We start from the raw sequence: 22,071 nt of genomic DNA on the forward strand, positions 1-22,071 counted from the left end.
GAGTTCCGGACCCATATTTGATGGTAGACTGAATTATGTTTGATATTATGCAATTTTTTAGGCTTCATATGGATTAATGAAGGGATAGTGATTTTCATATTTGGTTTGTTAATAAGGAGAGAAAAGAAAGATTTCAAAGGATAGTTTATCCTTCCAAATTTCTCTTTTGCCATTTTTCCAAAATTGAGAAAATTGGAAAAGAGGATAGCAACTTAAGAGAAACTTTTATAATACTGAAAATAACTTTAACATTTTCGCTTTACCCCAAAAGGCCTCATACTAATTGAAATGACACACCTATATATAAGCACTTCACCTTTTCCTTTCCCAGACGATGTGGGATTGTGTACCCGTAACTCGCTAGTGTGATAGCCTGTCATTATCTCGCACCTGCCCACGACACACCCGCCCATAGGATCATCACAATCCACCCCCCTTGGAGGCCCGACGTCCCTGTCGGCACATTTTCGATTGGGTCAGGCTCTGATACCATTTGTAACGACCCACCCCACCACATGGTATGATATTGTCCGCTTTGGGCCTGAGTCCGCACGGTTTTACTCTTGAATTTTACCCCAAAAGGCCTTATACCAATTGGAGTGACACACTTACATATAAGCACTTCACCTTTCCATTTCCCAAGCGATGTGGGATTGTGCATCCGTAGCTCGCCAGTATGGTAGCTTGTCAGTATCTCGCACCCGTCCACGGCACACCCACCCAATGTATTGTGATGACCTTGTGGGCGGGTGTGCCGTGGGCGGGTGCGAGATACTGACAGACTACCACACTGTCGAGTTACGGGTACACAATCCCACATCGCCTGAGAAAGGGAAAGGTGAAGTGCTTATATGTAGGTGTATCACTCCAATTGGTATGAGGCTTTTTAGGGTAAAGCTCAAGAGCAAAACCTGCAGGCTCAGGCCCAAAGCGGACAATATCATACCACGTGGTGGAGTGGGTCGTTATAAATGGTATCAGAGCCTGACCCAGCTGGAAGTGTGTTGACAAGGACGTCGGGCCTTCAAGGGGGATGGATTGTGATGACCCTGTAGGCGGGTATGCCGTGGGCGGGTGCGAGATACTGACAAGTTACCACACTAGCGAGTTATGATTGCACAATCTCACATCGCCTAAAAAAGGGAAAGGTGAAGTGCTTATATGTAGGTGTGTCACTCCAATTGGTATGAGGCCTTTTGGGGTAAAGCTTAAGAGCAAAACCGTGCGGGCTCAGGCCCAAAGCGGACAATATCATACCATGTGGTGAAATTGGTTGTTACAAATGGTATCAGAGCTTGATCCAGTCGGAAGTGTGCCGACGGGGACGTCGGGCCTCCAAGGGGGGTGGATTGTAATGACCTTGTGGGCGGGTGCGAGATACTGACAGGCTACCACACTGGTGAGTTACGGGTGCACAATCTCACATCGCCTGGGAAAGGGAAAGGTGAAATGCTTATATGTAGGTGTGTTACTCCAATTGGTATGAGAACTTTTGGGATAAAGCCTCAAGAGCAAAACCGTGCGGGTTCAGGCCTAAAGCGGACAATAACATACCATGTGGTGGAGTGAGTCGTTACAATATTTGAGTCACACCTAACATTAGGGTGTGATTAAATTGCTTAAAATAATTTCTGGACAATATTTAGGTCTTCACTGGTAAGAATGTACACCATCCTGACCGGTGATGTGAAGCAATAACATATCAATATGTCATCTTTATTTATCAAATCAGAGATGGTGAAGTATATATTCACTTACCAAATCAAGTTTGGTGGATTAATTACTCTCTCGGATTTGGTAATTAAAAGAAGACGTTTTCTTTATTATTGGTACATTATATCCTCACTGATGAGGACCAAAGTATTATCGATATATATATATATATATATATATTCTCTTCTTTTTCTTCTTCAAAATAATAAAGTAATCATTTTCTTTCTTTACTTCCACAATTTATCTAATCATAAATGGAAGATTATTATTATATTTTCTTTTCATATTAAATTTCATCATTTTTTACCTCTCCTATTTACCCAAACGAACCTTACTTTTGCATAATTCATTAAGCCACTGCCATCTTAGAAACCAAGACCACCAGTCACGAAAATTCAATTCTTAAAGGACATGTTTTTAATACAATCTTAGCAACATAATGATCAAACATTTAGTGGACAACATTGCCATGGGAAAACTTGCAACTTTCTTGGAATCTTCAAGTTCCATAAATTCTTCCAAAGAGCATTGCCTCCACTGCTACTAGCTTGCTTATATCTCTGATTTTTCTTTTCCTTTATCTTTGAAGCCAATTTATAAGCACTCTAGATTGCAATTTCCAGTAGCCAATTATCAGATCAGTAGGTAAGAAGCGAAGCAAGAACCGACTTAACAAGCACTTAGGGCTATAACTTGGGCAGCCCAACTCAAACCAAACTTGATTTGTTTATTAATATGGACAATTGTTTTTGCAATTAGAATTAGGTCTGAAATGAAAAATATCAATCCAAACTTAATTAAAGTTGGGCAAAGCCGAGGTGCCATCAACCCAAATCCAAATTATAATATTATTTATATATATATATATATATATATATATATTTATTTATTTATTTTCAATATAATACATATGATATTCAAACTACGATTATTTTTTTCTTTTTCACCTTTCTTTGTTTAGATATTAATTTATTGATTGTTAATACTTTGGAGAATTATTTCTTTTTAGAATTTGTTTGTAAATTTTTAAAAGTTGTATTAAGTTTTTTTATTTTTTTTGTGCTTATTATTGTTTTTAGTTGAAATTAACTCAACATCAGAAATGACGGCACCATCTTTTATGATAATGGTGATTATGGGAGTGTGGAGGACTTTCACCCACTTTGGCATCATAAAGATCATCAAACCAATAATCAAAATCAAAATCTTTGTAGTTAAAGAGACCCTGATCGGATTGCCATCGAAAGTGATGAGAGCTTGAATCAGTTACTCAAAAGGGAATTGATTTGATTGGAAGGTTGGTTCATGAGTCGTGCGTTTTTTCCGTGCTACTATTTTCTGTACATATATGATTTTATTGAGTTAGGGTTCTGGGTTTTTGGAAATGGATTTGGTTTGATTGTGACTATTATTATTGTTGTTGTTATTATTATTATTATTATTGACGACATTCTATTCTATATTATTGTTTCACCATTCTTTTATATCATTATGTATGTAAAATTTCTATACCTTTTTGAGGTATAGTCTAATCAACAGGTTGTTTAAGTTACATAATTCTTCTAAACGAGTGCCTCTCTCACACTCTTCTAAATAGGTGCCTCTCTCATGCCACGCTCTTGCTTTGGGTTTGGTGGGTTTATGGAGATTAGTTTGGTGTCCAATTGTATTTCAAATGTTTGTATAAACTTTGCTTTATGTAGGCTTCAGATCCTCTCCTTACATGCAGTTTCTTCAAACATTTTTGTTTACTGCGTTACAATTTTCTTTAAACAAATCAAAGCTAACAAACAATGTTCTGTCTTTTGTTTTCAAAACAAGCTCAGCATTTTTGTGTTTTCATACTATGTTTCTATTTATTGACAAACAACATCATAACATAAACATGCTTATGTTTAATCTTAAATGATAAACAAGAAATGAAAACGGTAAACAAAAAGGCCCTTAATAAAATGTTCTGAACACTATACTCCTTGTATATATGTATGTACGTCTAAAGCCACACACATACGACGACAGCAGCGGTCAAAGCCGGTGGTTGCAACCATCTCATGTGATCTATGTATAAACCATTGAGCAAAAATTCCTCAATCCAGAAAATTTGACATTACATAACCAAGCAAGAAGCAACCCATTGCAACCCCAGCACCCAGAGCTCGAAGCAATAAGAAGATAACCGCTTTCTGTCAAATTCCCGTTGAGCCTACATTTTAACTAACTGGATCCTCAGAAACAACCATTTCAGTTCCTCCGGTGGTTTCCACAGCAGCAGTCACGGGAGTGCTGCTTGCAGGTGTTTTGTCACCCATGGCATCACTAGCATTGTCGACAACGTTGACATCACCACCAGATGTCAAGAAGCTCGTATTGGGGGAGATAGAACCAGAAACACGTTCGAGTTGCTTTGACTGATTCAGGGCATTGCAGTGTGGGCAGTAGTACGTTATGTATGGGAAATCCTCCTTCCTTGCAAGCCCTGCAGAAGACAAGATAAAGGAAATTATTCTTTCCTACTTCCAACACATTCAGCATGGATCCAATCAATCATTTTTTGGTTCTTTTATTAGAGGCGAAAGTCCACTCACCATTGTGCCTATGGCAGTTACCGCATATAAGTGCATAGGATTGTGTTGGATCCTCTCCTACAAGCAATGCTGCAATTCGAGCCATCCATCCACCATCATGCGTGGCCGATCCTGGATTATGGTGATGTTCAACAACCAGCGGATTATGCTCAGAAGTCTCAGGAACCTCATTACCCGCATGATGGAACATTTCTTCATCAGGATGATGAATTAAAGTGCTCCCTGTGCCACCGGATCTTGTATGCAATTGTTTTCGATTTCTGAGCCCATCAGATTGCATATATTCAACATCATTGCTCTTTCCGGTAGGGGCATTGAGCTTAGACTCATTTCCCACATACACTTTCAAGCCAGAATCCGCACCCAACTTGGAAGCAAGAACAGTTGCAGCAGCTGCCTTTGCTGCTGGGTCAGGATCATATCTCTACGTTTGAGAAATTGCAGTTAGCAAATCATGCAGTTTCATACACAGAAATGTGAAGAGCACTGTTATAATAGATGCACGTATATCGTAGAAGCAAACCCCCAAAGATTATGAGGCTCAGCCTAGAAGTATAAGCAAAAATCTTATGCTTGATGACGTAGTTATGTCAAAACAGTTAAACCATCAATACTTAATATTCAACAACATAATAATATCTACCAATTCATAATTCATGAAGGAAGGAAGCAAACAGGTAAATATAATATACAACAATAAATAATTTTACTAGATCGTATTCACACATATGTCAAGTTTTGACCAATAAAATTGCTGATTACCTTTATCTACCAATTTACTTAACAATTTATTTAGGAAAAAAAATACTTAACAATTTAATAATATTGTTGAAAAATATATGTTTAGTCTGATTTGTTTGCATGAAGTTGAAAAAAAAAATTAAGATGATTACAATTGGAGACATTTTTTAATAAATGATTACAACAACCAATAATTTATTTTTGTCTGCCACAATTACTAATAATTAGAGATACAGAACTCTATATGAATAGTAACTGAAATAGGCTTCCCGAGAAGACAAATGACTACTGTTATGTCAATTTCAATGACTGAAATATTTGTCTCAATGTGGGTACTAAACTTTGTGTTTCAGTGCTAGCAGCCTTTGTGACGCACACTACCACATCGTGTGTCTTCATGCTGTGTAGATCACATGATACAACCATGCTTTGCCGGGTGCTGCCTCCCCACAAATTGCTTCTCCATTCAGAGTAGCATATGCACATACTAACACGTGTTGCATCTCAGTTATGTATTCAACACCTTATAATTTGCACTGATCCTCCAGTCAACACACACAGGCCAAGAGTGAGGTTTCTGAAACTTCAAGCTTGCACATGACTAAACCATCTCCTCGGTTTGGATATCCCATCAACAGGTCTCTACCATCCAAATCTGTATCACCTTGTTTATTACAGACACCCCTTTGCACATGCACCCTAACGTATCTTAATAAACCTTACCAAGTCAGTAGCACCACCCATGGAGCTTGTTGACCTTGATTAGGTTGGCACTTGGCAGGTTGCTGTGTAAATTTGAATTTTCGTTGCAAACCATTCAAGAATCCCAAGGATTTGTGACTTGGCAATTGAAATCGAGGCCGAAGTTTTCTCCACAGAGTACACCTTGGTTGGCTTAAGAAAAAGAGCGATGCCATGTGTCCTCCAAGAGATGTTCGTCCCATATCACGCTAAGCTGGATCCATTTCACCTATGAATATTCTACTGTTACTAGACAATATATCAATGTGACATGCGCACTTTATCTCAGCAGCCATTCTTTAGTCTCCTCTGAACAGAATATGACCCCAACCTCATCTCAAATACATCTGAAAGGAGGATAATGATAACCTTGGGATTCTCTACTGATTCTCTCGACTTTCTCTATATCAATGTCATCCTCTCTCCTAAGATTCCCAGGTTTTCATCTCAACCCAATATCTTTAACTGCATCCTACCAGTAATACTTCCATCTCTATCACTAACCGCTAAAAAAACATTTTGGTGACACCGCTGGGAGGTAATATCATGCGATGGTGGACGCTCAAAGCAACTGATGCATTAGTGGCACTAGTTGCCCTGCTAAAGTGTCTCCACAAAGCAAATCTCTCAGTAACAAGCTACTGCTCAGTCTTGACAAGTTGGAACAAGACCAACAACTCATTTATTGAAACACATGGCCGAATCAATGAACAATCTCATCTTAATGCGTCTGTTACCATTCCTGCTCCTAATGCTGAAGATTATCCCACTCCTACTCCTGATGGTGAGGGTAATCACACTCCTACTCCTAATGATGAGTCATTCAATCCCTCGTGCAGCAAAATAATGCCTCTATAACTCAATTTGACAAACACGCCAGAATTTGCATCTACAATCAGTTGTCATTGCAACAGCTATCCCCACACATTTGCTACCCTAAATCCACCATTATCAATGATATCACAAGTCCACACCTGATAAGCTAACTGAATGCCTGAGCAGAAGACACTAACATACTAACAGAAACTGAAATACTTCCGATCTTAGACAGCAGGTAGCTCTTTGGTCTTACTATACTTTTCTCCACTCCAGAAACCCAATCTATTCCAGCTCACATTCCGACAATTAAGAGAGAAGATATAGAGAGAAGAGAAATCTCCATATGGTTTTTATTGATTTGGAGAAAGCCTATGATAGGATACCTAGATACCTATAAGGTTTTAAAAAAGAAAGGAGTTACAAAGGGATACAATGACACAATGAAGGACAGACATATGGTAACAAGTGAATTCCCAAATACTGTAAGCTTACACCAAGGGTCAGCATTAACTATTAAGTCCATACCTTTTTGCGTTGGTTATGGATGAGCTGACAAGGCACATCAAAGATGAGATTCCGTGGTGTATGTTATTTGCCAATGATATAGTAGATGAGACTAGAGAAGGAATTAATGCCAAATTGGAGGTTTGGAGAGAAGATTTTGAACTAAAAGGGTTTAAGATAAGTTGAAATAAAACTGACTACGTAGAGTGTAATTTTAGTAAATCTAGAAATACAAATGAGGATATGGTGAGGATTGAGAATCAAGAGGTACAAAAAAGTGAACATTTTCATTTATTACGTTCAATTATTCATATTGAGGGAGAAATTGGAAATGACAATAATAGAATCAAGGCAAGATGGGTTAAATGGAGGAGTGCATCTAGTGTATTGTGTGATAGGTGTATCCTCTTACGATTGAAAAGGGAGTTCTATCGAACAACTATTAGACCAACCATATTTTATAGTACCAAATGTTCAGCACTCAGAAAAGAACATTTGCATAAAGTAAATATGGCAAAAATGCACATGTTCAGATAAATGTGCAGTAAGACTAAAAAGGATAGAATTAGAAAAGAGAATAGCACCAATTGGAGATAAAATGAGACAAAATTGATTAAAATGGTTTAAAAATGTGCAAAAAAGACATTTAAGTGTGCCGATTAGGAAAAGTGACATAATACACATTGAGAGGACAATACTAGGGGAAGCAGAACACCAAAGCTAACATGGGTAGAGTTAATAAAGAAAGATATGATAGCATGTGAATTGACTTGAGTTAAATAGAGCGGAAAGGAAACATAGGATTCATGCAGCCAGTCCCAAGTAATTGGGAAAGGCCTGGTTGTTATTGTTATTGTTGTTGTTGTATCGTTGGTCTTTAGTTTGTCAGTGAAATTTTAGTTAATTAAGGCATAAAAACATTTGACTTTGAAATTTTAATTAGTTATTTTAGAAAATCTTGCGTAGAAATTACAATGTAACTTTGAAAATTTTGACACATAAAAATATTGAAAAAATAGTTTAAAAAAATACTAGCTATCTTTAATTTTAATAAACATGGAATAACTTTTTTATAATTTTTTTTTTAAATGACAGTTTTTAACAATTATTATTTGCAAATTGAAAAAAAAGAAGAAGAAGAAATTGCTAGTAAGAAAATTTTAAACGTGTTTGTGTAGTTGAGCACAATATATATATATATATATATATATATATATATAGATATAAATTGTATTAAATATAATTTTGAAACTATAATTGAACAAGTCTCTGTTTTAATTCAAGAATGTTACTATACTAAAAGCCAGTTTGGGATTGCTGTTAGAATGTTAAAAGTGTTTTTAATAGTAGAGCTGTTAAAAAAGTGCTGTCAGTAAAACGCAGTTAAGTGTTTGGCGACACATTGTATAAAAAACTTTTTATACTTGAAGCACTTTTAAATTTGTTTGGTAAAAATGTTGCTTAAAGCACTTTTATTACTAATTTTACTATATTACCCTTACACTAAACATATATTAATTCCTTAATATTTAATATTATAAAATTTCATTGAGTTCAATAATTTATAAAGATCAACTTGTATTTTTTTTTTTTTATTTATTTTTAAATATCATATATTTTGTTTATGATATCGAATTTGTATTGAGTACTAAAATATAAATGAGTTAAACATAGAAGCTAATTTCCTATCACAAGCCTTTACGGGTTTCCTATCACAAGCCTTTACAGGTGACTTCCTGCCTGTCCACATTTCATTCATAAATCATTCTCCCGTCTTTCAAGTGAAGGTACCCGAATGAAGGAGGTCGTCCTTTATTCTAGTAGGGGAAGAAAGTGAGCATACATGTGATATATCTCTTTGATTCTAGCTCTCTTCTAGTACGGGAAGGAATCGTATCAAGAGGTACTTGAATGACTTCTTTGAGCAAAGCAAAAGAGAGCAACCTAATTTGGGATCTTCCAGTAGTAAAAATAAGTAAATTTGTTCATATGCTATCTAATAATGAAATTTAATAATATAATATTTTGCAATATATACAACATTTCATAAAATAAAACTAAACACTCTAACCACAATTAATAATCTTATTACTTGTTATTTAAGAAAATAGCATAAATGTATTATAGTTATTTTAAAAACAAATTACAAGTCATAATTTATTAAAAATTAAACATCTAACAAGTAACAATTATAAAATATAGAGTCCCAAAATAAACTGAGATTGGAAGACGGCTAGAGAGTCCCAAAATAAATTAGGATTTTAGTTTGTTACAGAGTCCCAGATATTGTTTGCTATTTGTTTGTAGAAGGAATACATTTGTATTTATAAAAAATATAAAGGGATTAAATTGTCTAAAACAAAATTAGTTACCTAAAAACATGGACCTCTATCTTAACGCAATTTTAAAAGCTACGATTCCTAACTTTACTTAAACGCGCTTTTTAGACCTAACCTCTACCATCTATAAGAGCTTTTTTTTTTCACCAAACACATTGCACTGCAATTTTTTTAAAATAGAAGTGCTTTTCAGTAGTAGAGAAGCAATCACAAACACCCACTAAAAGGTTTATAACTGGCTCAGGAAAAATAACAAGGATTTATTGGTCTTTAGAAGGAAAAGTAGGCCTGATGAGTAATTTTTTCCACAAAATAAATAAAAAATAAAAAAAATAAAAAATGAAGAAGAAGAAAAACGCTGCTAGGGAGTCCAAAAGTGATGTTCTAGCTCATCATCGTAATCCATATCTTTAACCAATTTTTTCTTTTTCATTTTTTTTTTGTTCATCAAATCTGTAATTTCTTAATAGTTAATAGTAAGAAGCAGACCACAAGCTAAAACCTGTGCCTCGTTTAGAATATTTCTTTGACGCACCACTCATTTTAAATACAGTAAGAGATTACGAGTAACAAGATCCTTCAGTTCATGCTAATTAGAAATATCCAATGCATTCACATTTTGAAACATTAACAAAACAATAAAACTCCAAAGCTAGATATCTATTATTATCACAAGAAAAATGAGAATTTCAAGAGGCAAAACCTAGTCATATCACCTGAATGAGCTGTTGGGTAATGTAGTAATTTGTCTTCTCTTTAAGTTCATCAATTTTTGCCTGTCTTTCTGCCCGGAGCCTTTCCACAGTTTTCTGGTCCTTGCGATCACCTATAAAACCACGTGGATTAACGTATATTAAATAAAAATGTTACTATTTCTGATCAGGATGCTATTTTATGGTAAGTCGCACACAAGTAACATGCACCATTGTCCCATTGGGAATTGAACTCTAAACCTTACATTTGGAAGGAGAAGTTACCACTTTGAACGATTAGATATTAGATATATCAAATCCGAAACCAAAGCAACAAGAATCATAGCAGTACAAGTAAATAGCTTTTTGCATGTCAACAACCAAAGAGTGCCAGAAAAGGGATAAAAAGAAAAATAGAAAAAGAAGAAATTGAGTTGACTGTACTCAGGACCCCAATTATACACAATTAATACCCTTAAAAAAAAAAGGTGTACAGCCTAATGACCAATTTAAAGATAGCAAGATGAATAGGATCAGTTTTACCATATCACTTGAAATAAGAAAACTTTGCAGGGAAACACACTCGAGTATCTAAGACATGGCAATTAGCATTACAAGGATCCTCGAGAGGCCAAAACAAAGCTTTCCCAACTTTTTAATTTCTTAATTTTTCTATTTTGCATAGGTATATATCTTTCCACTCTTTCTATATGCAATTTATATTAACCACAGGAAATATCTAAGATTAACCACAAGAAACTTAACCCAGAGATCTATGATTAACCAGCATTCTACAATAAAGCATTGCAGGGAAATGGCTGCAAATGTGTGATTTGTATCAACTGCAAAGTATTCATGCTATGCAGGCTGATTGGCGGCGGATTTTAAAATATTCCAAGAACAAAATAGAGAAGCAATTATAAATATATCTAAAACGCCAAGATCAATAAACACCACTACCGCTACCATTGAGAATAAGATCTTGATAATTTTGCCTCTACTAGTTTCTTCAATCAACTTAGCCTCTCAAGCTCCCTTTTTCCCTCCGCTCTTTAATATTTCATCTCCTACCAATCATCCTTTCCCCTAAGACCTTAAAACTTCTGCCTCTATCTAGTTTCTTCAATCAACCTTTTTTTTTAAAAAAAGTAAAAGATATTTATAAAAGGCACTCAAGAGGGGAGTGCTCTCAGAGGAATACATAAGGCGCCAAAAGTGACCACTATAATTCAAGCTATCCACAAAATCCAAAAGATGCCCCATAAATTACAAATTTGTCCATTAACCAAAGAAATAAAGTAGACTGTATGTTGTCTTTGAGAGACCAAATAGGAGATTCCTCTCCTTCGAAGATTTCTCTCGTGCCACAGACCCCACCATAAACAAAGGGGAGTGGCCCTCCACGCATCTCTGGCTCAGCTCTCCACTATACACCCTCTCCAAGTCTCTAACATGTCCACCGTAGAACCGGGAGAAACCCAAAACATGCCAAATGCAACTAAGAACATAGACCATACATCCCTTGCCATTGGGCAATGAAGAAGAAGATGGTTCATTGTCTCCTGTCTTCTTGCACATGCAGCAACAGTTCACCACAATCTGTCCAATCAACTTAGCCTCTCAAGCTCCCTTTTTCCCTCTGCTCTTTAAGATTTCATTTGATACCAATCATCCTTTCCTCTGAATTCCTTAAAAGCCTTAGAACCCTTGCTTAATGCAGCTCCATACCACTACACTAGCAATCTATCTCTTCAATTTAGCCTTAATCAGTTAAGGTTTCTTGCCAACAAAAAACTTGGCAAGCCCGTTGCTTTACATCCTTCCCACCACTACCATATTTTTACCAAGTCTTTCGCTTTTATGGTTTTACCCATATATTTTCAAACCTTTATGGACCTTTTACATTTCTCTAATCTTCAGTACAAAAAACATAAATGAAAAAACTATCAAAAACAATTGAGGGAGTGCTAGCTTAACACCATCAAAGAATTGCTCACCCAGAGCCAACGAGTCAAAAAAAAAAAAAAAAAAAAAAAATTAAGAAGAAGAAGTTTTTCCCCCAAGCTTAATACCATCTATGAATTGCTCCTTCTCATCCAATGAGACAAAAACTGGCTTAGACATGAAAGGGGATTCTCAATTGTTAGACCATCGACACAGGCCATGCATCTAGTGGTGTTATGTGGGTAAATGATCTGTCAACTAAAAATTAGTTCTCTAATAGGAACGAATGTGACGCTCAAGTCCCAAATCAATGTATCACATGTTGCTTCACAGCCCATTCACTTGTACCTAAAATGAGGGGTATGCTTTCTTAAGCTCAAGAACTTGGAAGGTGCACTTACATTCAATGAGGAACTTTTGTTTCTTTCCTAAATAAAGACTTGGAGCAAGAAAGGATTCAAGATAAGGTGCCACACAGGGAGTTAGTTGAACACCCATTTAGAAGGAAATAAATCAAAGAATTATTTCTTCTTCAAAAGGCCATTGAAAAGAAGTGTGCAATCATGTGGCTTATTAGTCCTATCCAAGTTAAGATTAGGTGACAATCAGTATTGGTATTTTACATCAAAATCAAGATGCAGCTCCTTTCTTTTCATTCCTCCTGATATATAGCTACTTCTTTTTTGATCTTCAAAATTCTTCCATTTACATTATCCATTTTAGTGGTCACATAAAAGTAGCCACATATATATATATATATCAAATTAAGATTGGCAGTCCATATTAAACATATATGACGGCATGAGAAAGTAGCCCCACTAAATTTCTAAGAAAATGTGAAAAAATTTATTGAGAAAAGGGGAACGAATCATCAAAATCCGAAGTCAAAAAACAAACCATATCTTAACAACATCAAAAAAACACTATGCATGTATCAAGCATATGAACTTTTTCCACCTAATTACGAGTGTTAACGGATCTATCTACACAACAAAATGGAGCTTTATTAGTAAAATTGACGTTTTTCTTGATTCAGAAGCTTTTCTTTGCAGGCCATCTATGCTGGTCAATCTTCCTTTGGTATTCAAGTGCTATTGATCCTGTTGTTGATTTTTCCTATAGCCTTAGCTTTTTGGCCATATATGTCAAATTAAGACCAATTATGTTAAAAATGTTGACTGCCTGTACGCTATTTTGGCTGTCCAAAATAAAAAATCATGACGGCAAGAAAGACTCACTAAATTTCAAAAAATAAAAAATGTGCAGAGAGAGAGAGAGAGAAGTCAAAAAAACAAATTTGGAGACGAGATTCACTGAAGAAAGGCGAAAAAACATCATCTCAATTCAAAGTCAAACAATCAACCATATCTTAACAACATTAGAAAAAAAATATGTTTTTGTCAAGCATATATATATTTTCCACCTTATTATGAGTGTTAACGTATCTTATACACAATAAAATGGAGCTTTAATGGTTAAATTTAAGTTTCTTTTGATTTGTCAAGAATATAAATATTTTCAACCTTATTAAGAGTTTAAACGTAGCTATATACACAATAAAATGGAGCTTTAAGGGTAAAATTGAAGTTTCTCTTGATTCAGAAGCTTTTCTTTGCAGGTCTTAAGTGCTGGTCATTCTTCTTTTAAATAAACAAGTGCTCTTGATTCTGTTGTTGTTCTGTAGCCTTAGCTTTTTATATTGCACAGAGGACCCTGACATACCCCGCATGGATAGGTATTGCCGTTATCCCTTTCTTTATTCTAGCAATATTCTAATTAATTAATTATAAAAGGATTCAATAACTGAACCTGCTTGAGTTAATGAGTTGTAATCCCAGAGGCATCAAGACATAGCTGAAACAGACTATCCAGCTTAGTTTCCAAAAACCTTATGTACATAAGGATTAAAAAAACATATTCAAAATTCTCTAAATAACTGCATATTCAGCAATGATGGTGGAAAAACATTGCATAGAATTCACGGAGACACGCATAAAAGGAATCATCAGTCCGAGTACTTGAATATGAAGGCAGAAAATATAAGAATGCACATACACACGCATCAAGGAAATCATCAGCCCCAGGCACTAACAAATAAAGACATAAACAGAAAAAATAAAAGAAAATTTAGAAATGGACCTTAAGGGGGAACAAAATTCAGTGAAAGCTTCAAGATACTTACACATCTTTGTGAAGCTTCGAAGCGCTGAATATGTAATGGAAGATAAAGCAGGCAAAAGGAACATGGGCAAAACACGGGCTGCCCTCATTTTCCAGTTCAAGTCCAACGATCTTGTTGTCATAATGGCATAACACACTGCAATAACCTGAAAATTGAAATTACCTTAACACAAGGAATACAAAGGAGATACTCCCTTTCCATCCCTCTGCATTTACAGCACTGGGCTGGAAGCAGGGTGGCATAAATATTAAAGAGGAGTTGATATAAAAAATTCTGGCTTTCACTTAAAACCACAGGGGCTTCAACTCCCCCAAGCCGTTGGGGAATGGTTGGAGAAGTGGGGGGCTGATGATAATTTTGAGTATGGTTACAAAGACAGCAAATGATTTAGCTTGATTTGACGTGAGCAGCCAGCCGACACAAGTATGAGGTCTCTAGTGGTCATCCAGATGTTGGAAAAATTCTAATGTCACTGATAGTTGAGACTTATCAAAAAATAAATAAAATAAAATTGTAGCTAATGGTTGAGGATGAGATGTGAAGATTTATGTATCTTAGTAGAATACGGCAACATCTATGAAGATAGAGGATAGCAGAAGCAAAATGATGATAAGTTGATAACTATGGAGATGGAATTTTGTGATTATTACAACAGATGGTGAGATTAAAGTTCAGTAAAAGTCGCCAAAGTGATCGGTTTTCACAGAGAGAGAGAGAGAGAGAGATCATGGTGAACAGTGGAAAGCAGAATGTTCAAGCTGCAAAAAACAAAAGTATTTCTTCAAGGAAGAGAAGAGGAAAAGCAGAGAGAGGGACAGAGTTAAAGGTTGATGGGGTGCTTAGATGCAGAACATGTTCAAAAGTGGTGCATCAGCCATGGGAGTTCTCTAAAATTCAACAGGTCTAAAATGAAAATTTAAAAGGAGGAAGACTAACCATATCTAACTATGTGAGTGTGGGTGAGAGAATATTACTAACAAACACTAAAAAAAGAAAAAAAAAAAAAAAAAAAAGGTAACATACAAATTCACAAAAAAAAAAAAAGTAATATACAAACCACTAACCAATTAGAAGCAATTAAGACTAAGTGCAATTTGACATGAATATTTTCAAGCCTGTCCTTGTTCAAGAACACGCAAACCTAATTCTTAAATTCCAAAAAAGGCCCTCAGAAAATTTTTGTTGACACTACTCCTCGGGAGGCATTCTACCCCAAAAAATAAGCCTTAGTAATATTTAAATAAATCAAATCAAAATAAACTCCAAATGGCTATCAATAATATTCTGATGTAGAGACAATCTCTAGCTAAAGAAATGCCTATTTATGGATGTAAAGCATAATACATAGTAATCATTTAAAGAGTTATGCAGAGGCCCTAATACCATGTCCCATGCAAAACAATTTTGGGAATAGCGCCTTTCTTTAAAAAGGAGTAGTCAACCTGCGCTTTGTCCCAGACTCCCAGTTACAGAAAATGAAGGAGAATAAGTTTACCTCAAAAACCACAGAAAATATTATAAGATGCCTGGTCATCCTCCTCCAACTCAGAGATCGCTTCCTCATTCTAGCAAGAACAGCAGCTTCCTCTTTGGAAATATGTTGCAGTCTCTTCTCAAAATCATCACCACGTATCCTAAAGAGTCCATTCCAAATTCGGGATAGGATTCCTCCCTGCTTCTTCTTAGTGGTGATGCCTTTATCTTTCTTGTCAGTATCAGGCACATCCAAACTTTCCCCGGTGCTTTGGTCCTTACTAGGCTCCCCAGCCATGTCCTACGCTCAAAGTCAACCAAAGCTTTCAGTTTTTTAGAATACTGACATTACATGTATAGCAGCAATTGGAGATAAAACAAAAAAGAACCAGTTAAAATGGTTTGGCCATGTGCAGTGACGACCAATAGCAGCACCAATTAGGAAAAGTGATACGGTCATTGTTGAGGGTAAGATTAGGGGAAGGGTAAGACCAAAACTAATATGAATTGAGATAGAAAGATGTGATAGTATGTGCCTTAACTGAGGCTATAAGGAATTAAATAGAGAAAAAGGGCGAAAAGGGATTCTAGTGGCCAACCCCAAATAGTTGGGAAAAAATTTTGTTGAGTCAAGTAAAGTCACATAATTATATAAATCCATTTCTTAAGAGAAAAAGAAGAAATTGCAACCCTGAATATTCTAGAATGGTTGTAACAAACATCATTATAGATAAATTGTTATAACAAACATCATTATAGATATATATATCAATAAAAAAGGTCACTTTGGGAGCTCCAGGAACTATGGCCCTGTATTCCCCAAGGCACAAGATACCATACAAGGCGCTTGCTAGCCTGAGAGTAATTATAGCTAATTTATACCAGAAACAAGAGTCATTTTCCTAAAAATAAACAGAACTTCTAATTAATAAAAATACCAAGCCCACCACTGCAAGGATGTATGACAGCTCACCACGAGAAATAATACATAAATAAAACAATGCAAATAAATAATTAGTTTGCTAAACCATAACAAAAAAGGGGGGAAAAGGGAGGGAGGGAGCGAGGGGGGAACTAACATATAAATTAAATAAGAAAAAAAAGTTCATGAAATAGAATCTAATAAACTGTCATCCTCACAGAATAACTGAAACTTTAGTTCAAAATATATTTAAAAAACAAAACACTTACTTTTTCCATAAAGAATTCAGTTATGTTGCTATAAAAATAATTTTGAACTGTCACACAGAGTCACAAGTCCACTCTAAAGTATCCATGTCGACATCACACAGCAAAGATAAAGAAGAATTTCTGGAGTTTTGCTAAAGTTCATCATTATCCAAAAATTTAGAGAAGTATTTTAAGTGGAAAGTTCAGTCAAAGTGTTTAACATCAAACTCAATGGCCTTTGATCCTCCTCATTGCAGAGGCAAGTTTCTGCTTCTTGCATGGACAGATCAATGAAAATAACTTATTGAAAAGAGATTAATGTAACCCCTTATATGCAAAGGTCAAAGTTCCCAATTTTCTAAAGCACCTGGTAATCGTAGTTAACAACTACCTCACATTCAAAAGGCCCTTCCTTTTTTGCTGCATGAAGACCATTTTCCATAAGCAACTTCACCAACCCTTTTCACGAGAATCCCTTTGCATGTGCAAGGGAAAAGTGGGGCAAAACACCATTTATTTCCTATCTATTTCAAAAAGTGTCAATATACCATACTGTTGACAACCAGCTACTCTAAAAGCTTAAGCTATTAGAGAGGGTGCAACTTTAATATTTATATCCTTCAATGCGCCCCCTCACGTGTGGCCTTCTTTGGTCCAACACGTGTTTTTCAGTTTTAATTAGGAAGACAATGAGGTTTGAATTCGAGACCTTTAACTTTGAAACCATGTTAACAACCATCTACTCTAAAAGTTTAAGTTGTTCGGGAGGGTGCAACTTTAATATTTATATCCTTCAACACATACCGTTCATGATATGACACGACTCCAACCACAGGACGTTCATTCACAAAATAAAATTTGACAATTTTTCTTATACTCTCATTTCCTATGCGATACCAAAAGGATAAAAAAATAACAAAAAATCTTGATTTGACAACTTTTCTTATTCTATTATTTCCTATATGATAAAAAAATAATAATAATAATAACAACTACAGTATAATGTGGGTACCACAAGGCCCACTAAAAATTTAAAAATCCAAATAAAAAGAAGACCCATTAAATGATGTGTATCTTAATTTTTTCTTATAGGTGCTTGCCAGAATTGACAATAAATGAAGAACTGTGTTTGGTGGTAGATAACAGTTAAACACGTGCGTCAACGAAGGATTCATAATTATTTGGGAAGTTTGAGATGAAGATAATTGAAATGATGGCATTTAATAATCCATTTGTCTCAAAGTCTACGGTTCAATGATGACTTTGTTAATTGTTTTACAACAATGGTAGTGGCTAGCAATAGTAACAGATGACAGTGTTTTGTTGCCGGTAGTAAAGGTGATGGTGTGGTGTCCTTGGTGATAGGCAATGGCATTGGAGTGATGATAGTATGAAGGGGTAGCAATGATAGTAGTGTGATAGTGGCAACAACAATTGTGGTGGAGGTTAATGCCTTCACAGTACGATGTTTTCTCAATGTGATGGCCACGATGGCAGCGGTGGTGACAGCAACAAGGATGGTAGTATGGTAGTAGCAGCGCAGTGGTTGTGAATGCCTCCCAAATTTCATCCCCCAGCAAACTATTTTGCTCCAAGGATGTATTGATAAAATTTAATAGCTAATAATACTAGCAATAGGACCTTATACCAAAACTAATGTTTTAAACAAATCATATGTAGTAGTAGACACATGTTAAAATATAACCTTAATTTGGCGATTTCCCGAACAGCTAATGACAAATCCACCAAGTCCTCATGCACGTACTCATTATGTGTGCACGTCCAATAAGCCAAAGTCCCCAAATTTAAGAACATTCAGCACAAATCCTACACGGACTCACTGAGTTTAGTGAACTACATAAATTAGAACATCCAAAGCAACCATTTAACACTCGGGAGTTCAATTCAAGAAGTACACGATATTATGCAAACATCACAACATAAAAAGGTATCCATCAATTCAACAAACTCAGCCCAAAGAATTGGAAGAAAATGATTGATAACCCGTTAACTCATTGGAATCACGGTTTGCACTAACAATTGCGAAAACTAAAAACAGAACACCAAATCAACCCCCAAGCAAAAAATCAATGAGATGAGCAGATGCATTGCCCTATAAACTGTAGCACATCATTTTCAGCACATGAATTACTGAATCTATGCAACCAAAACCACGTATATTCATACTCATAGAATCAAAATGCATAAACCTCCTAGAACATCTTGTCCAAGTAAAAAATCATTGGAATCACGGTTTGCACTTTCAATCGCGAAAACTAAAAACAGAACACCAAATCAACCCCCAAGCAAAAAATCAATAAGATGAGCAGATGCATCGCCCTAGAAACTGTAGCACATCATTTTCAGCACATGAATTACTGAATCTATGCAACCAAAACCACGTATATTCATACTCGTAGAATCAAAATGCATAAACCCTCCTAGAACATCTTGTCCAAGTCAATTATCTCCGTTCACAAAGGGAGAAACAGATAGAGCGAGAGAGAGAGAGAGAGTCCATTTGATAATCAGTTGTCATTACAAGAATGTGCCTAAATTGCGCAATCGAGTCATACTCGTCGCTGACGAATTTGGTTTCGCAACTATGCAGACATAGCACACGTAGAAATAAATATATATATAGAGAGAGAAATGTAAACATACTTTATACATAAGAATGAAGAATTTAGCTCCCAAGTCAATATAAATGTGTTGCAATTGGTAGAGAGAGAAATGATTACCTTGTACAATGACAAGTATAATACCAGTGATCTCCAAATGGACGTCGATGAAACGATCACAATCCAGATTCAGTGACTTGATTCAACGGCGATCTGGTATTGATGAAGCTATAAAGACAAGACTGTTTGATTGTTGGATTGGTTTCGACGGTGGAGATCAGATGTAGATCCAGTGAGATGTAGGGAGAGAAAGTGAGAGAATGAATGGATCTGAGTAAACAATGACCGGCGGTTAATCGCCGGCGACACTCCTCGGATATTTGGACAGAGAGATGGAACTCAAAACCCTTGTTTTTTTGCGCCAAAACAATGAAAATGCTATAGCGACGTTTGCGTACGGTTGCGGCAAGATACAGTATCATATGATGGCTAATAAGAATTTGCCACGTTACAGTTCATTCTTTCCTTTAGAAGGTTGCATTGTTTCGAGAAGTCTTGGATATTGATACGATAAAGTGCTGATGTGAGTTGTAAATTGGTAATAGAAGTTGCTTTGTGAGTTGTAATAAATTGTGAGTTAGTTGGGAAAATTATGTGCAGCCCAGTCCATTCACACACAAAAGTAAACGCCCGTTAGTTGTAACAGAAGCGTTGAAACATACTCACCAAAAAAAATAATAATAATAAATTTTAAAATAATATTTTTAATTAGTCTTTTAATATTTTTTTTTTACCTTTCAAAATAAAAGGTCAAAATTTCATGTCTACAAAAGAACAAATGAGTGCATTTCTTCTCTTGAAAAAAAAAAAAAAACAAACAAACTAGCTATTTAAATTTTCAAATTTGTAACATTTTTTTAACCAAACATGTTTTCAAGTTTTTGCTTCTAAATATTTTGCCACAAATAAGCAAATCAAAGAAATTGTGGTTTCTAAATAATATTAAACATACTTAAAAACAAATATTATTTCTGTTTCGAGTCAAAGCAAAAGCATAACACGGGTCCAATATATAACAAATTTGATAATCCAAAAATTAAAACATCACTATTAACATCTATGTGTTTGATTACCTTGAAAAAAAAAAAAAAAAAAAAAAAAACCAATTGGCCCTTAACGTCTAACCTAATCAATCCATGAGTGGTGTAGAATAGATAGAGGTAGAGGTAAAACAGAAAACTGAAGGGATGAGAGGAGGACTTGAGAAGGAAAGAGAAGAGGAGAGGAGAATAATTTAGAGCGTAGGAGAACTTTTGATTGTTTAACTTTGATTTTTTGTGCTAGATGACTCCATATAAATAAGCAATATATGTAACTCCTGCCATTGGTATTAGTTGGTGACTGAAATACAAAGCCCTTATGCTGCTTAGGGTCGGAGTGTATCACTATTTTTTTCTTGAAAAACATTCTTTTTCATTTAAATTAAATAGGGTAATGATTGGAGTCCAACTGCCAAGAAGCTCGCCGAATTAAAAATCTCAAATACTCAGTTACTCTTAAGATAATTGAGAATCAAACAACATATCGGTAAGTTTCATAATGGCCTACAGTCTCACTTGGCCGGATAATGTTCACAATTTGCCCGTGCTTCATCCCATATTACCTTGCGATTGAATCGGTCACTTGTATTCGAAGTAGCTGAAAACAAAACATTTTAAACTATAAGGGCCTGTTTGGCATGCGCTTTGTTTTAGGCGTTTTGTTTTTGGTTAAAATAGAAACAATGTTTTTGCTGTAGGAGTGTTTTGAAAAAAAATGAACTGTGGAAATGTCGAAAACAGAAACATGCAAAACATGTTTGATAGCTCATGCGTTTCAAAATTTTGAAAAAAAAACATGTTAGGTTACTCCAATTGTTGACAAAAAAAAAAAAAAAAAAACCGTAACCCCTTAAGTGTAGAAGCAAATGTCCTACCAAACTATTTTGAGCAGAATCAGGTATATCACTACAATCGCTAGGTGTTCTTATTTTGTTTGATTTTGAGGTCATGATTTTGAGAGATATGTAATTGAACTTGATTGAATTAATTAGTTTTTTAAATCAATCAATTATTTGAAGCTCACATGGCAGGAAGAATAAGATAATCAAATTTTGAAGATGACCATATGGAAGAGAAAATCAGTAGAGCTAGGGTTTCGACCAAACAGATTAAGGGCTTAAATGTAGAGACAAGTTTCTGATGTTAATGGGCCTGGACGGCAACGAATCAAATGAGTTGAACAAAAAGTCGAACAAAATGGAAGAGAAAATTGAACAAATCGTACACAAAAAACTCTTTTCATGTGTTTTCAAGACTAAATCGAACAAAAACAAACCCTACAAACCTTCAAATGGAAGGTCTACAACACTTTACAGTGAGATTTTGTGGTTCTTGTTCACAAATCGCAGAGGGTAGGGTTTGGTCGCCTCCAAATCGCCAGAGGTTAGCGCTTCAAAAGAGAGAGAAAGTGCAGAGAAAAATGGGCCAAAATGTTTCAGTTTTCTTT

At 35.5% G+C, this 22,071-nt stretch overlaps 1 protein-coding gene across 2 annotated transcripts; it reads right to left on the minus strand.

Annotated features, from left to right (window-relative positions):
• Positions 1 to 3,541: 3,541 nt before the first annotated feature.
• LOC132302920 (uncharacterized protein At2g24330-like) lies at positions 3,542 to 20,095 on the minus strand. Of its 2 annotated transcripts, XM_059799933.1 has the most exons (7): positions 19,645 to 20,095; positions 18,609 to 18,730; positions 15,756 to 16,034; positions 14,261 to 14,405; positions 10,159 to 10,268; positions 4,299 to 4,722; positions 3,542 to 4,189 (listed from the first exon to the last, which is right to left on the minus strand). In XM_059799933.1, the coding sequence occupies exons 3-7, from the start codon at positions 16,029 to 16,031 to the stop codon at positions 3,924 to 3,926; spliced, it is 1,221 nt and encodes a 406-aa protein (XP_059655916.1). In that variant the 5' UTR covers positions 16,032 to 16,034; positions 18,609 to 18,730; positions 19,645 to 20,095; the 3' UTR covers positions 3,542 to 3,923. The 2 variants fall into 2 exon arrangements, with proteins under 2 accessions (XP_059655916.1, XP_059655909.1); XM_059799926.1 differs by lacking the exon at positions 18,609 to 18,730.
• Positions 20,096 to 22,071: the final 1,976 nt, after the last annotated feature.

Source organism: Cornus florida, unplaced genomic scaffold (assembly GCF_030987335.1).
Source record: "Cornus florida cultivar Cherokee Brave unplaced genomic scaffold, ASM3098733v1 CherokeeBrave_3.0.0_Hap2_Chr01, whole genome shotgun sequence".
NCBI classification, from domain to species: Eukaryota; Viridiplantae; Streptophyta; class Magnoliopsida; order Cornales; family Cornaceae; genus Cornus; species Cornus florida.

Coding starts and splice junctions, on each gene's coding strand:
- LOC132302920 (XM_059799926.1), bottom strand. CDS start 16,031: ATGGCTGGGGAGCCTAGTAAGGACCAAAGCACCGGGGAAAGTTTGGAT. Junction 4,723..10,158: donor TTACCCAACAGCTCATTCAG/GTGATATGACTA, acceptor TCTCAAACGTAG/AGATATGATCCTGACCCAGC. Junction 4,190..4,298: donor TAACTGCCATAGGCACAATG/GTGAGTGGACTT, acceptor TGTCTTCTGCAG/GGCTTGCAAGGAAGGAGGAT.